General features: G+C 41.9%; 1 protein-coding gene across 1 annotated transcript; it reads right to left on the reverse strand.

Annotated features, from left to right (window-relative positions):
• Positions 1-5,140: 5,140 nt before the first annotated feature.
• On the reverse strand, positions 5,141-5,825 carry LOC307191775 (GTPase IMAP family member 7-like; the record flags this gene model as incomplete). The annotated part of the gene is given in 3 exon segments (XM_079931967.1): positions 5,141-5,350; positions 5,354-5,737; positions 5,739-5,825. Coding segments are annotated over 3 exon segments (681 nt in total).
• Between the last annotated feature and the right edge of the window lie 11,629 nt (positions 5,826-17,454).

Consider the following 17,454-nt stretch of genomic DNA (forward strand, 5'->3'; position numbering starts at 1 on the left):
TCATTTACATTACTCTCTTACACAAGATCTAACCTCGTTTTACACATGGTTAAAATCATCAAACTTTACAAGGTCTCCGTTCAACTGTAACCTTCTCTTGCTGATGGTACCCTCTTCCATTTTTGAACACCTTATTTAGATTCTCCTTTTGGTGGAGAAACCCTGAAATATGAGCCCTTTTGTCTGTTTTCTGCTTTACGCATCAACAGCCCGCAAATTTCTTCAGATCCGCCTCCTCGCCAAGTATCTTCTTCTGGAAACTCTTATTCAGTTCCTTCATTATTTTCTGTATAGTTATTTTATACACTTTAAAAATATTCTTTGCTACACTCCCCTGAATACTCCAAATTGTCAATACCATCCAAGACCTAGTCCCTGAATTGGCCACGTGTTTCTATGTGTTGGCGGCTCAAGTCAAACCGTTGGCAGTATTATTTCCTGTCGGATCTGGACTTCTGATAATAAAGTCTGGGTTAAAGGGGCTTATTTTTGATGAAAGCTTTTTAGCATCATTGGTTCGTCTTCCGTGTTAGCTCACAGAAAATGTCCAGGTTAATATACAGTGAAAATATCCTATTTTTAACACTCCAGTCTGTTCTTCTAAATTTATTTTTGGAAGAGTTATCATTTAAGAATTTTTAAAATAATTATTCAGCTGGTTTTAGTGCAGGATGCTAGCTTGTCAATATCACTTTGGTTCCTGGCTATAATGTCTTGTTGCAAATATTATTTAGAATACTCCTTGTTTTCTGGAGAATGAAGGAGAACATATGTAAAAGAGAAGCCTGGACTAGACATCGACTCCATAACCAACTGTTGACCTTAATACATCATTCGAACCTCAGGTTCCTAATATATATATATATATTTTTGTGGTACGCGGGCCTCTCACTGCTGTGGCCTCTCCCGTTGCGGAGCACAGGCTCTGGACGCGCAGGCTCAGCGGCCATGGCTCACGGGCTCAGCCGCTCCGCGGCATGTGGGATCTTCCCGGACCGGGGCACGAACCCGTGTCCCCTGCATCGGCAGGCGGACTCTCAACCACTGCGCCACCAGGGAAGCCCCAGGTTCCTAATATTTTAACAGAAATTGTAAAATCTAATTGGACCCCATCACAGGGATCTTGGAAGAACGATTAAAACAGTGGAGATAAGAGAATTTTCAAAAATATAAATTGCTTCATGGAGAAGGATAACTAGAAAAGTGGTAAAGATGATGCTGGTGACAGTTGATATTGATATAAAACTGTCGATATTCTTTGCCTTCATCACCATCTTCTCCAACATGGTAATCTGGGGATTCCAAAGCCTGGAGAAAGCAATCCAAATTAGAAGAAATTTTTAGGAAATAGATAGAATACTACTGATCATGGAATGGGACGTTGTAGAATGTGTTCCATGGCTTGTGATGAGAACTCCCATACCTTGGCTTGTGACCAGGAACAGCTGTGGGAGAACTCTCTAGAACATCTGGCTTATCTTTTCATCCTCCTTTCTGCACTTCTGTTCCTGATGCCAACACTTCATCTCCCAATCTTCACCCCTGAAAACCCAGAGCTCACAAGCTCTCTTTTGGTGTCCTGGTTCCCAAAGAGAGAGGGCGTGGAAACCATTGTTAGGGCACCTGAGGTAGCCTTTCTAGAACGAGATGGCTCTGGAAGATAGAGGGAGCCTGGTCTGGAGGTCCTGAGGCTTTGATCAGAGCAACTTGGATGTTGAGGCCAAGAACGGACCTTAATACATTATTCGAACCTCAGTTCAGGAAGTCCTGGGGACCTGGCACCGTCAGAGGAGAGGAGGCCCAGGGGACTGTGTGGCGGGCAAGGGGTCCTGGTTAGACTGTAAGGTGGGAGGGATGGGGCGTGGGTGCAGTGGGGGCAGCCCAGAGAACAGGATCCACGCTCAAGACCAGCATTTCTCACCTTACAATATTTTGCCCGTGGCTACTCTTTGTGGGCAAGTTTATATCTCATAAGGGACACTGAGGCCATGGTGTCAGCACAAAACAGTCCTCATGAGCAAGGTGCTTCCTGCAGTAGTCAGTGTAAAGTCATGCCTCTGCTCAGAGACAGGACTGGCTCTGTCCATGCCACCCTATCCCTCCCGTTTCCATTTCATCCCATTTTATCGCATTCCTTCATACAGCTCTTCACCAGGCACCTTCTGTGTGTTCAGCTCTGTGCAGTGGTGTTTGTAAGAGAAGACCTCAGTCTAGGGAGGCGGATGAGTCTCACCCACAGGACATAAATACAGGATAAAATAAAGCGGCAATACATGTAAGGACCCAGGATGCATGGAACAGAGCTCAAGGGCTAGGGGAGGAGAACAGCAGGAAGCTGGCCTGTATTACATGGGACGGGCGGGTGAGGTGAAAAGGCAGCTGATAGCTCTTCAGGGAGCAGGGCCCTGCTGGCGGCTCTGAGAATCTCAGACTTGAATCCCCCTTCCCTTCCTTTCTGCACATCACCCTGCCCTGGCCCTGCAGGAGGGGCTGAAGGGAAAGCACCCCAGTTAGAACAGCTGTGAAGTTCAAGTCAGTGTTGTGTGAATAAACCAGGGCCTCCGCCCCTTCCCACACTGTGTATATCCTTGAACTACATCTAGGTCTTCTCCTAATTTATAAACTTCTCACTGAAATTTTAAAGGTACATCTGAATTCAAGGAATTCATGTTTTATCAGAAATCAGAGCAGAGTAGTTTGTAATTCCCCTAATGAATGAAACTATTTTGAGAACTGAATAACAATGAAACAATCAAAACTTTTGGACTAAGCTACAGCAGTATTTAGAGGGAAATTCATAATCTTAAATATGTATACTTGAAAATAAAAAGCAAAATAATTAAAAAGGAGAGCAGAGTAAAACCAAAGAACACAGAAGAAAGGAGATAATAAAGGAACAGAAATTATTGAAATATAAACGAGCACAAATGAGCATATCAAAATTTAAAAACTAAAGCTGATTCTTTGAATGACTAATAAAGTTCTGCTAATATGGATCAAAATCAAAAAAAGAGTGAACACAATAAAAATACTAAGCATCAAAAAAAAAGATTGTAACTATATATTCAAAGGAGATTTTAAAAATTTTAAGAGAATTCCATGAATAAATTTATGCCAATAAATTTGAAAATATAGATGAAGGGATAATAAAAAAAGATAGATAAATAAACTATAGAATTTCAGGTAACAAAGAAAATAATGGTGGGCTTCCCTGGTGGTGCAGTGGTTGAGAATCTGCCTGCCAATGCAGGGGACATGGGTTCGAGCCCTGGTCTGGGAAGATCCCACATGCCACGGAGCAACTGGGCCCGTGAGCCACAATTACTGAGCCTTCGAGTCTGGAGCCTGTGCTCCACAGAGAACAAGAGAGGCAGCGATAGTGAAAGGCCTGTTGCACGGCGATGAAGAGTGGACCCTGCTTGCCACAACTAGAGAAAGCCCTTGCACAGAAACGAAGACCCAACACAGCCATAAATAAATTAATTAATTAAATTAAAAAAAAGAAAGAAAATAATGACATTATTAATCCCATGGGAAGAAATACTTTCTTGCTATTTCCCAAACTGTATCCTTTAAATATTTGATTCCTTTAAAATGTTTTAGGAATATAGGCCACTGTAAACAAGACCAATGTGTTAGGAAACATACCAGAGACTATGCATCCATATTCAACAATTACTTTATTTTAACAAGGTTTTGTGTTGTTTTGTCAGATTATTACCAACACTCAAATCTGCCCCCTTTGAGCTAAGGCACGCGATCTAACCCTCTTTCCCCTTCTCACAATACATCTGGAGCTCTTCTGGCTACCTCTTACAGCTTTACCATTGACCCTAATCACCAGACTGGGGCATTTTTGAAACCTAAAATTCATTCCCAGGTCAAGCTGTGACCCCAGAGAGCAGTCAAAAGTTTTACTGCAGACACACCACAGGCTTGGCGTGACAACACTCCTACACGGGTATATTTTCCTGGTCAGAGCTGAGAGCCCCTGATGCCTGTGGCTGGACCTTGGGTTGGAGGTGGCATCTGCTCAGATCGGACCAGCTAGAGAGGGATCCAGGAGACAAATTCCCGCATCTAGTTCTCTAGCTCCCACAGATCCTCTGCTGTCCACCCCACTGGTGGGGCCTGAGAGACAGACAGAGAACAATGGAGCCCAGTGAGGTGGTCCCCGGCCAAAGAAGGACCGAAAAGGGAAGAGAGTGGATCTGCAGGGGGAACTGGAACATTTCTGACACAGAGCTGTTTGAATTTATAGGCAGGAGAATTTTAAGTTGGCACCTAGAAAAGGAAAGTGGAGAAAAATAGGAGACTCGGGCAATTGTTTTTTGAAATGGGCCTTTGGAATTATTGTTTATTGGAGGATATTACAAATGTTATTATTTGTCTCTTTGTTCGTTTGTTGAATGAACAATATACTGAAATAGATCAAAGGATCTATAGTAAAAAGTAAGTCTCCTCCCACCCTGATCCCCAGAATCTGAAATTCTTTCCCCAGAGGCAAGTGCAGTGGCCAGTATGTAAAGACATATTTTCTATATATGCATAAACAAACATACATCTTGTACTAGTTATCCACTGCCGTGTAACCAATTACCCCAAAACTTAGTGGCTTGAAACAACGAACACTTATCAACTCGTCTCTCGGAAACCAGAGAACAATGCCGCTGGGGTAACTGGATAATTTACTGACAGTTACGAAATGCTCACAAGGGGCCCGTGTAATGTGCTTCACAGGTAGTGTCAACACTCAGTACAGGATGCCTTTCGGCCTTCAAATTCCTTCCATGTGAGTCTTAAAACCATGCCCAGTGAACAAGGGCTCAAACTTAGCAATTTTGTAATTTCTTGAATTTCTTGGTGTTTGTGGGGAGGGGCAGGCATGGAGAGTGCTTGGGAGTGAGCTGGAGAGATGCTCCACTAACCATAGTAAATTGCGAAAAAATAGTTACTTCCTGAACAAATGAAATACTTTTAAAAGCAAATTCATATCTCCATCATGTTTATGGCTAAAAGTATTGTTTTGGGCCTCCTCCCTAACATTTCTTAGTTTTTCTTTGTATTCCATCTTTAGTAATTTAATTTTTCTCTCTTTTTCCTGCATGCCTGAGCACACTCCTCTTCCACTTTTGGATTTCTATTTCTGATCAGTGTAGATTTTCTTCAAGACTTCCTCCCACTTTCTCAGCTTTTCCTCTGTGTCCTTGTATATGGCGTCGGAAAAGTAAGCCCCCTGGTTGTTCTGCACCATCTTCTCTATCAGCTCCACCAGCTCCCGCACCTGAGCTTCCTTCTCAGCCCGGTCTGTACTCCTGTTACTGAAGGTACAGCAGCGGTCTCCACACTCCTAAATGATGCTTCGTAGCTTTACGTCTGCACCCCGCACAAAGTCGCTTAGGCCACGGTCCTCCAGTTCCTCTTTGCGAGTGAACAAGATGATCATGTGCTTCATGGCTGGTTCCCCAAACACAGCCTTGATCAACGCCACGGTTTTCTGCTCTTCCTCCGTGAAGCGGCCCAGCTGCACGACCAAGACGGTGGCGTGACGCCCGGGGCGGGAGGCGAGGACACAGCGGCTGATTTCCATGCAGGTGGTGCTCAGGTTCTCCTTGGTGTCGAAGAGCCCTGGGGTGTCAACACCGAGAAGGTCTCTCCCTTTCCATTTCCCGGATGCTTCCTGACAAGTTTTGCTAACAGCTTTGGCAGAAATCCTAGAGTCGAACACTTTTTCCCCCGAAGATGGTGTTTGCCGTCACACTTTTCCCACTTCCCGTCTTCCCGACAAGCAGGATCCTCAGAGCATTGTCCTGGGCATCAGCCATGTCCACATCAGAGGCTGTGTCCACATCAGAGGCTGTGTCCGCATTAGAGGCTGTGGATTGCAGGCAACTCAGCTACGGATCACAAAGGAATGAAAAAATGTATTTAGATAAAGCTGAAACAATTCCCAGCCCTTCCATATTTCTTACTCTCCTGTATATATACATCATTCCAACTTTTCCAAGTCAGGTGAAGTTGTATTTTACGTAGGCTACTCTCCCTGATATCTTCTACTTACTATTCTAATTCCCATCGCATTTCCCTCTTGTGTTGCTGTGATGAAAGCAGCATTTGCCATGTTAAAATCTGGGTTGTTTTTAAACTGTTTTTTCCATTTAACAAAATAATATACATTTTGTTGTAGAACAGGTCCAAGTTTGTTTAAGATATCGAATCTGAGGAATCCCAGTGGAAGCATCCTATCCTATGCAAGAATGCTCATTAAAAAGCACTAACAGGGACTTCCCTGGTTGTCCAGTTGTTAAGAATCCGCCTTCCAATGCAGGGGACACAGGCTCGATCCCCGTCTGGGAACTAAGATCCCACATGCCGAGAGGCAACTAAGCCTGCGTGCCACAACTACTGATCCCATGTGCTCTCCACAACTAGAGAGAAGTCCGCATGCCGCAGCAAAGATCCCTTGTGCCACAATGAAGGCCCGATGCAGCCAAAAATAAAACAAACAAATAAATAAATATTTTTTTTAAAAAAAGCACTAACAATCTGGACACCAACAGAAAGAAAGTGTGGATGGAGGAGACAGCAAAACAGTCCCACTGCAGGGACTCTCGGCACGGAAGGAAAACAACACTTTGGTGAGACATGTGAAAACTGTCCTGAAATTTGTGTATGCCACACAGAGCTAAATTAATCTGATTTTCTTACACTGCACAGAGAATGGAAGATAAATTTGATGTTCTTCTTCTAAAAATACTCTACTATTTAGAAACAATAACGGGTCCCTTATGGCCTATAGTAACATAAAGTGTTTCAAGTGGGTTGATGGTTATCTGGCTTGATATTTTAGACGACAATCCTGCATCGGCTGAGAAAATAGATTGGCTAATGTCTTAAATTTTAAATTACGTACATCTATTGTAGGTAAATAGAGCTTATAAATATTGACTCCGTTAGAGACATAAAGTTGAAGTAGACCAGTGATCATGGAAGAATGGACAGAGAAAGCAGTCGAGGTGCTCCCCGCAAAACATTATCAAGTCCCAGGTGGCTTCACAGCAGAATTCTATTAAGCCTGCAGCGATCAGAGAATCCCAATTTTACTTAAATTATCCCAGAATATAGGGAAATAAGGTAAACCTTCAAATTCTTTCTAAGTGAATGTAACTTTGAGCTGCAAATCTCACAAAGATTCTACCAGAAACTACAGATGAATCACATTTATGAATATCAATACAAAATCCTAAAAAAATATTAGCAAAAGCAGAATCTGAAACATTCTTAAAAGGGTTACAGTATAACCAAGTGGGATTTACTCTAGAAAACTAGAGAGCGGGGGGATGTTCATTAAGAGGAAAATTATTAACATAACTCACCAATAGCCATTCTCAGTAAAAACATTCTGTAAAATATGAATTGACACATACTTTCTTATCTATTTCTCTACTCATCCTGAAAGCCAGCAACTTACAGTGGGGAAATACTTTCTCACTAAAACTAAAACCATCTTCAACTCACTTTCTCATGGTAGTTGAGAAATCAGTCCATGCAAAGAGAAGAAGTAATTATAGGAATGAGAATTAGAAAAAGAACAACAGGGAAGGCCAGATAGTACACAATATTGTAAAGCCCCTTAGAGTATTGGTGCATGAATAGAAAGACCAGTGGGAAAATCAGAAAATCTAGAGAAACACTCATTGGCATAGGGAAATTTAGTGTATAACAAAGGCAACATCCCATATCAGGGGAGAGCAGATGGACTTTATAATGAGAAGTATTGAAATAACTGAATAATCTTTTGAAAAAGTGTTAAAATTGGATTCATTCCTCATACCAACCCAAGAAGTATTCCAAATGCATCAGATAGTTGTTAAAATAGTAAACTATGAACTATTAGAAGAAAACAGAAAAATTCTTTCAAAACCCGAGAGTGAGGAAAACTTTTCTAAATTGAACTCAAAGTACAGATGCATATCTGCTCTGTAAACACGTTCATAGCAATCAGGTTTTTCAATGATCATATTTATCAGCTAGAAATAGTTAACTAAGGCAAATTAAATCATTATCAAAAATGATAAGAGTTGTACCTACGTATCCAATATATTGAGTGCAACTTAGAATTATTTTTAACGTATTGCATTAGAAGGGAGTAATAAGGCCTTAGGACTCCAAGTACAGGTTAATTTGTAACCATTTTCTCTTTTCACTTCAAGCTTTGTCACTGGACTTATATATTTGGTTCCTTATTATGTTTTCATTACTCAGCGATTTCACAATTACCAGGAAAATAAGTTAATTCTTTGTAGGTTCTTTTTTTAAATTTATTTTATTTTGTTTATTTACTTTTGGTTGCGTTGGGTCTTCGTTGCTGCGTGTGGGCTCTCTCTAGTTGCGGCGAGCGGGGGCTACTCTTCGCTGTGGTGCGCAGGCCTCTCATCGTGGCGGCCTCTCCTGTTGTGGAGCACGGGCTCTAGGGTGGACGGGCTTCAGTAATTGTGGCTCATGGGCTTAGTTGCTCCACGGCATGTGGGATCTTCCCAGACCAGGGCTCGAACCTGTGTCTCCTGCATTGGCAGGCGGATTCTTAACCACTGCGCCACCAGGGAAGCCCCAATTCTTTATAGTTTTAAACAACAACAAAATACAGATGCAATATGGAATCCAATTGATAAATTTGACTTCCAGATTCCAGTTACATGTCAGGAGCTTGGAAGTCACTACTCCATCCTAAGAATAAGTGAAAAGTTGAACAGACTGAAAAAGCAACTCTTCTTAAATCCTTAAGAGATCCTTTGAGGACACAGGGCAAACTGCTGCCCCCAAGTCTGGAGAACAGACAGGCAAATGCAGGGAGTCCTGGCTTTGCAGAGCCCAGACTCACCATGGGCAGCAGTGCTGGGCAGGAAGCCCCGAACTGTGATTGACGAATTACTCGATGGTCAGCCTGGAGTTAAAACTCCAGGGGGACCCAGTCATGGGGGGCGTCACCACACCTCTGTGAGTTTCACTTCTAAGAGCTCCACCAGGTTCTCACAGTAAATATCGGGGGGAAAAAATCCCCTGTGGCTTCCTGCAGGGGGAGGGGCAAAGGAACCATTTTGAAATAGAGCAGAGCATCTTGTTCTTCTCAAGAAGGCCTGCCCTCAGGGGAAACCAGTTAACCAGAGCCTAACCTGCAGGGGTTTTATCAGAGCCTCACTAACCTGGAGGAAGAAAACTCTACAACTACAGTCAGCGCTAAGCCTTTCATGTCAGAAAAGGGAAATACCCACCTCCAGACCACTGGAACCCTACTGTCCCACCTAAGTCGGGAGAAAAAAACTGAAAAACACTTGTGAGGTCCACAGTCCAGAGGCAAAGTCTCACTAGAACTGAGATGTAATCATAGGACTATAGAATACTTCTCCTCCCCCACCCCATCACCCCATTACTAAAGGCTTCTTTACAACAGTTCTTTTTCATGTCCAGCTAACAAGAAAAGTTACAAGGTGTACTAAAGAGCAAAAAACATAATTTGAAGAGACAGAGCAAGCATCAGAACCAGACATGGTAGGTGTCGACTGAGCAAAGGTGCACAGCCTAAAAGTTGAGAATTCTGTTTCGTTTGAGGAATTACTGAGGACTATAGCTGGGGAGACAGCCTCTCAGATAGTTCTGAGGGACTGTTCCAAAGAGGTAGTGGAGGAGCCTGGAGATATAGGAGTTTTTGTTGAAAACAAAACAAAACAAATATGTAGTCAAACGTCAAAAGGTTATTGCTAGTCACACAAAAACCAGACATCTCAAGTTAGTGATGTAATGTCCGGGAAGATGCAAGAGTCTGGGCTCACTGAAACCATTCCTTTGATATTCATCTTAGCTATCCAAGGGCAAGTATCCTGCTTTCCTCTGTTCTGAATTCCCCTCAGGGCCCACTGTCCAGGGGCTGCAATGCTGATGGCTTGATGGGCAACATTCATGTTTATAGAAATGGCAGGCAAGATTGTTTTGTCCACGCAGAAATCTTGGTATTATTAAACCAGGAATTTAAAACAACTAAGATGAATATGCACGGACTATAATGTAAGAACAGATGAGCCATGTAAGCAGAGACATGGAAATCCTAAGAAAGAACCAAAAGTAAATGCTTGAGATCAAAAGCGATGTAACAGGGCTTCCCTGGTGGCACAGTGGTTGAGGGTCTACCTGCCGATGCAGGGGACACGGGTTTGTGCCCTGGTCCGGGAAGATCCCACATGCTGCGGAGCGGCTGGGCCCGTGAGCAAAACAAAACAAAACAAAACAAAACAAAACAAAACAAACAAAAAGCGATGTAACAGAAATGAAGAATGTCTGTAATGGGCTAATTAGACCAACCAGATTATAGTCTTCAGGACCAGTTTCTACTCAAAGAAACCAGGGATTCTTGGAGAAATGACTGATTCAAAGTCTGAGGCAGGAAAGGCATGAAATGACCTGGGATCATCTTATAGGACCTTTTTTTTTCTTTTTCCATCCTGATTCAAGCAAACTAAACTGTAAATAAATTATGAGATAATCCTTGAAATCTAAACTCTAATGAGAGGATATTTGATAAAATTCAAGATTTATAGTACCTTTGATACTGTGGTTATGTTTTTTGGGTTTTTTTTTTGCGGTACGCGGGCCTCTCACTGTTGTGGCCTCTCCCGTTGCGGAGCACAGGCTCTGGACGCGCAGGCTCAGCGGCCATGGCTCACGGGCCTAGCCGCTCCGCGGCATGTGGGATCTTCCCGGACCGGGGCGTGAACCCATGTCCCCTGCATCGGCAGGCGGACTCTCAACCACTGCGCCACCAGGGAAGCCCTGTGGTTATATTTTTAAAAAATCATCTTTCTGTTTTAGATATGCATACTAAAATATTTACAGGTAAAATGATACAATGTCTAGTATTTGCTTCAAAATAATCCAGGGTTGGGATGGGAAGTAGGTTGGGATATACGGGAAACATGAATGGTCAGGAGTTGATATTTGTCAAAACTTGGTGATAGATATATGGGTGTTGATTATACTATTCTTCTGTAAATGTCTGAAATGTTCTATAGCAAAAGGTTTAAGATGTATGTATGCCTTTGCAACCACTACTGAGTATATACTATATTCCAGACACTCTGATATGCATGTTTCATAGGAATATTTACTACTTACAAATATTCTAGGGTGAAGGTAGTATTATTTTTCTAATGTTGTAGGTAAGGAAACTGTGGTTCAAAAGTACTGAGAAACTTGCCCAAGGTCATGGTGCTAAAAAGTACTAGGCTGAACAGGAATTTGAGTCAAAGGCTGTCTGACTACCATGCTCACTCTTAACCGCTGCACACTACGGCCTCTTCTTGTTCCTTCTCGGACCCATCATTGTACACTTTACATCAGGTCAGAGGCGGATCAGGGGAAAATAGTCCACACTCTTTCCCAAATGGTAAACTGTTAGCAAGCCTGTCATTAGGGAAGGCAAGGAGGAGGGTTCACATTTCACAGATCGTTTTTCTCTCTCTTCCACCTTGGGAAGCCAAAGGTGGGAGTCATAGTCAGGGGAAAAAAAAACATTTAAAAATGTTTCTCCAGTGGTTCTTGGAAGATCTAGAGGACCTCCAGGTGAAAGAAAGGCTGCAAAGTGAAAAAGGCATGTGCTTCAGAAAAGAACCAACTTACACTGTGAGTCCAGATCCACCACTTCTAGAAAATTCCTTCAGCTCCCTGAGGTTCAGTTCTTTCTGCTATGAAAAGGGACAATAAAGCCAATCTTGCAGGGTTGCCATGAGGCTTTCGTAGGATAGAAATCTCTATAAAGATCTCTTACGTTGCCTAGAGCATGGCAGCCACTCAATAAAAAGGTAGTGCTACAAAGTGCATTGAAATATAGGAAAACCCGGGAAAGAAACTTAACTGAGTGACTGAGAGACACGTTGCAACTTAGAGATTCAGCTGGATTTACAGGTTATATTCTTTCTTCAGAGTAGCTAATCGTCTCCCTATAGCACCCCTCCTGCACCCCACACCTTGCACCTGGAGGGACACAGCCTCCTTCTTGTGAAGTGTTGGATGAATCCAGATGAGAGTTCAGTAGGCAAGGTTCTAATCTTTCCTTGTCCACCTCCACGAGCCTTGGAGAGCCACCAGTTCTCTGGAATTTGAATCTTTTGGAGAGTCACCAGTACTCCGGAATTTGATTCTTTTTCAGTGAGTAAAGGGAGTTAGAGTAGATTTAATGGAATGCTCTCTAAATTGCCTTCCAGGTCTGAAGGTCTGCCTTGGGAACACTAACTACCTAGTAAAGGAAAACGACAGGTTTCCAGGTAAAACTATCACAACAGCCACCGACTAAAAAGTGCACTATTTTTTTTAACTTTTTATTTTATATTGGAGTAGAGCCGATTAACAGTGTTGTGATAGTTTCAGGTGCACAGTAAAGGACTCAGCCATACATATACACGTATCCATTCTCCTCCAAACTTCCCTCCCATCCAGGCTGCCACAGAACATTGACCAGAGTTCCCTGTGGTATACGGTAGGTCCTTGTCGGTTATCCATTTTAAATATAGCAGTGTGGACATGTTGATCCCCAACTCCCTGGATATCCCTTTCCCCCACCCTTCCCCGCAGTAACCATAAGTTTGTTCTCAAAGTCTGCGAGCCTGAAAAAGTGCACTATTAAGACAAGGTCAGCCCCTCCTAACAAAATTGTAAGTGTACAATACATTACGCATCCCCCAGCCTCTGGCAACCACCATTCCACTCACTGAGTCTATGACTTTGACTATTTTGTATATACACGGAATTATACAGTATTTGTCTTTCTGTGACTGGCTCACTCCACTTAGCATAATGTCCTCACATTTCATCCATATTGTCTCATATGGCATATGACTTTCCTCTTTTCTAAGGCTGAATAATATTCCACTGTATATAGATACCACAATTTTTTAGGCACTCATCTGTTGATGGACATTCAGGTTGTTTCCACATCTTGGCTATTGGGAAGAGTGCTGCAATAAACATGCAAGTGCTAATATTGCTTCAAGATCCTGATTTCAACTTTTTGGATCAATGCCCAGAAGTAGAATTGCTGGATCATATAGTATGTTTATGTTTAACCTTTTGAGACACCTCTAGACCTTTTTATGGTTAGATTTCACCTTAAATGTTCTTATCATAAAAAAATAAAATTAAAAAAATCTAAAACCATGATGTAGTAGTTATAGCAATGGCTATAGAACCATAGGACCAAGAGGCCAACAGATCACAATACTATATAATAGAAAAGAGAAAGTTATCAAGATGAAAAAAAAAAACCCAAAAAACCCAATGCATCAACTGGGCAAATGCCACTGAAAAAATGAAAAAGGAAGAAGTTAGTCAAAATGTGTGTGTGCATCTATACACACGTACACATGCACACATGTATATGACACATAAAATGGAATCCAATCACAGTAGAATGTAACCCAAAGTAGAGAACATTCCCACAAGTGCTTTACACTATGAAACACTATCATAAGAACACAAACTCAAAAACAAAAACAAACTACCAAGAGGAGATGGTAGAACAAAGATTCCTATATGCTAACAATGAAAGAACAGAAAGAGAAATCAAGGAAATAATCCCATTGACCATTGCAACAAAAAGAATAAAATACCTAAGAGAATAAACCTACCTAAGGAGGCAAAAGACACATGTGCAGAAAACTATAAGACACTGATGAAAGAAATCAAAGATGACACAAACAGATGGAGAGATATCCCATGTTCTTGGATTGGAAGAATCAACATTCTGAAAACAACTATACTACGCAACACAATCTACAGATTCAATGAAGTCCCTATCAAACTACCAATGGCATTTTTCACAGAACTAGAACGAAAAATTTCATAATTTGTATGGAAACACAAAAGACCCCGAATAGCCAAAGCAATCTTGAGAAAGAAAAACAGAGCTGGAGGAATCAGGCTCCCTGACTTCAGACAATACTACAAAGCTACAGTAATCAAGACAGTATGGTACTGGCACAGAAACAGAAATATAGGTCAATGAAACAGGATAGAAAGCCCAGGGATATACCCATGCACCTATGGTCACCTTATCTTTGACAAAGGAGGCAAGAATATATGCCGGAGAAAAGACACCCTCTTCAATAAGTGGTGCTGGGAAAACTGGACAGCTACATGTAAAAAAATGAAATTAGAACACTTCTTAACACCATACACAAAAATCAACTCAAAATGGATTAAAGACCTAAATGTAAGGCCAGACACTATAAAACTCTTAGAAGAAAACGTATGCAGAGCACTCTTTGACATAAGTCGCAGTAAGATCCTTTTTGACCCAGCTCCTAGAGTAAAGAAAATAAAAACAAAAATAAATAAATGGGCCCTAATTAAAAGCTTTTGCCCAGCAAAGTAAACCATAAATAAGATGAAAAGACAACCCTCAGAATGGGAGAAAATATTTGCAAACAAAGAAACTGACAAAGGATTAATCTCCAAAATATACAAGCAGCTCATGCACCTCAATATATATATATATTACCATGTGAAGTGGGAATATGTAAACATTTTTACCAGCAGTAAATATTTTAGACTTTGCAGTCACAATCACTCAGCTCTCGTGTTGGAACACAAAAGCAGCCCCAGATCATAGTAAACTAGTAGATGGGTGAGGTAGCAATGTTACACTGAATCTTTATTTACAAACAGGCAGCAGGCTCTATATAGCCCTTGGAGGGTAGTTTGGGCACCTTTGCTTCAGAGTCAGAATTTTCCATATATCATGCCAGAAAAAAACTTTTAAGTGTTAAATTTTATAAAAACACTAAACTTTTGTCTACATTTTGCAATAAATGTTTGTCATTAAAATCGGGGCACATTGTTGAAAACTCAGTAAAATAGAGAGCAGTTTGAGAAGAGAATAAAAATTATATATAGTTCCACTTCCAAATTAGAGGCTATTTAATATGAACATCTTTCCTTTTTTCGTGTGCCTTGTTTTTTCAACGGTAATATATTAATGATTTTATATCCTGATTTTTATACCTAACATTATATCATAAAGAATTCTTATAACAACTAAAACTTTTGTAAGCATAGAAAAAAAAAGGTCTGTCCTATTAAATATGATATCTATGGACATCACACAAATAAATCTCTGAGCTTCTCCTCCTACAACCCTTCCACTCTCACTCAGGCCCCCTATCTATTGCTCTTTCCTCTCGCCCCTCTCTCCCCCCAGCCCACTCACAAGCTCCATTGGCCCTCTTCTTGGCCAGTCACATTCTCTTGCAAAATTGATGAGATCTCAAGTTCTCTCCAAGAAAACTATCTGAACTGGTATTTGCTTTCAGTTAAAGAAAAGTGTGTTTGCTCCTTCTGAAATCTCTGGCCACAGAAGCTTGGATCGGGTGCAGCCGATGAAGACAACATTTTGTATTGAAACAGAAAAAGAAAGTGTTGCCTGGTAATTTGATTAGTGCTTCAGGGTTGCCTAGCTGAAACCTTTACCTCCATGCACCTGCTGTACTACTGAGATTCCCAAAATCTTAGTCATTGCTTTGGATTTTAGTGTTGGCTCCAGAAAACCCTGTGAAATGCCCCCAATTTTTAAAAACACAACTACAGCTGATTTACAATGTTGTGTTAGTTTCAGGTGTATACCAAATTGATGTATATATCAGATTTTCAGATTCTCTTCCATTATAGGTTGTTATAAGATACTGAATAGAGTTCCCTGTGCTATATAGTAGGTCCTTGTTGTTTATCTATTTTATATGTAGTAGTTTGCACCTGCTAATCCCAAACTCCTAATTTATGCCTCCCCTCATCCCCTCTGGTAACTCTGTTTTCTTTGCCTGTGAGTCCATATCCATTTTGTAAATAAGTTCAATTGTATTTTAGATTCCACATATAATTGGTATCACATAATATTCATCTTTCTGTGACTTACTTCACTTAATATGATAATCTCTAGGTCCATCCACGCTGCTGCAAATGGCATTATTTCATTCTTTTTTATGGTTGAGTAATATTCCACTGTGTATATCTATCTATCTATCTATCTATCTATCTATCTATCTATCTATATATACACCACATCGTCTTTATCATTCATCTGTTGGTGAACATTTAGGTTGCTTCCATGTCTTGGTTATTGTAAATCGTGCTGTTATAAACATTGGGGTGCATGAATCTTTTCAAATTAGAGTTTTCGTCTTTTCCAGATATATGCCCAGGAGTGGGATTGCAGAATCATATGGTAACCCCATTTTTAGTTTTTTATGGAAACTCCATATTGTTTTCCATAGTGGCTGCACCAATTTAGATTACCATGAACAAGGTAGGAGGGTTCCCTTTTCTCCACACCCTCTCTCTAGTTGTGGCGTGCGGGTTTTCTCCCTCTAGTTGTAGCGCGCGGGCACCAGGGCACATGGGCCCTGTAGTTTGCGGCATGCAGGCTCTCTCGTGTGGTGCGCGAGCTCAGTAGTTGTGGTGCACCGGCTTAGTTGTCCCGCAGCATGTGGGATCTTAGTTCCCCGACCAGAGATGGAACCCGCGTCCCCCGCATTGGAAAGTGGATTCTTTACCACTGGACCACCAGGAAAGTCCCCGCAGTGTAGTATTAATAGAGGAAAGAGCTCATATATGTTTACACCAGTGGACATTTTGGTGAGGAGCCCAAATACTGAGGAGCCCAAATTTTGCTCCTCAGTATTAGTATATGCTCTGGTCTGCTACTGAGATCCACCCCCACCGCCATTTCAGGACTGGAGCCCCCAGCCTCCCAGCTGATAGGAGTGTTGATGGAGGGCAACTCACCGCTGACCCCCTCCCGATAACCTTGAGGCATTCCCTCAGGATTACTGTCCGCGGAAGAGATTCAGCTCCTGCAAGATCGTCCCGCCATCCCAGGGCAGTCACATCTCCTGACTGGTCGATGTAGAGGTATAAAGGCCCCAGTCTGTGCCGCCATCGTAGCTCCAGCTCCTGGTAAGGTTGACCGAGGCCGCTGCTGTGACTCATCGCAGCCCAGTGTCTCCTTCTGCGCAGTCCTTCTTCCTTCACTCCCCCACAGGTTTTCATCCCAAGAGCGCTCCTGAATGAATTTCACGCCTGCACATTTTCATCTCAGAATCCGCTCCTGGTGAACTCAGCCAGTGATTCCCATCGAAGCACACAGTGTAATCTTCCTCTCTGAGTTGGGAGGGAAGCGGGGAAGAATTGGGGAGAAGGGGTCCTGGCTTAGCATCGGGGGCACCCAGGTTGTGGAACGTAGGGCTCGGGGCATTTCCCGGTGACTCCATCGTATGAGATTGTTTTAGTCCTTCTGGAAGCTGGCTTTACTTACAGGTGTATTTTCATCTGTACTTTAGAACCAACTTCCCTAACCAGTATAAAAAAAGAAAATTACAAGGACCTTTAAAAAAATCGGCATTGAATTAGATGCAT

The sequence above is a fragment of the Stenella coeruleoalba genome, assembly GCF_951394435.1.
Source record: "Stenella coeruleoalba genome assembly, chromosome: 9".
Classification (NCBI taxonomy): Eukaryota; Metazoa; Chordata; class Mammalia; order Artiodactyla; family Delphinidae; genus Stenella; species Stenella coeruleoalba.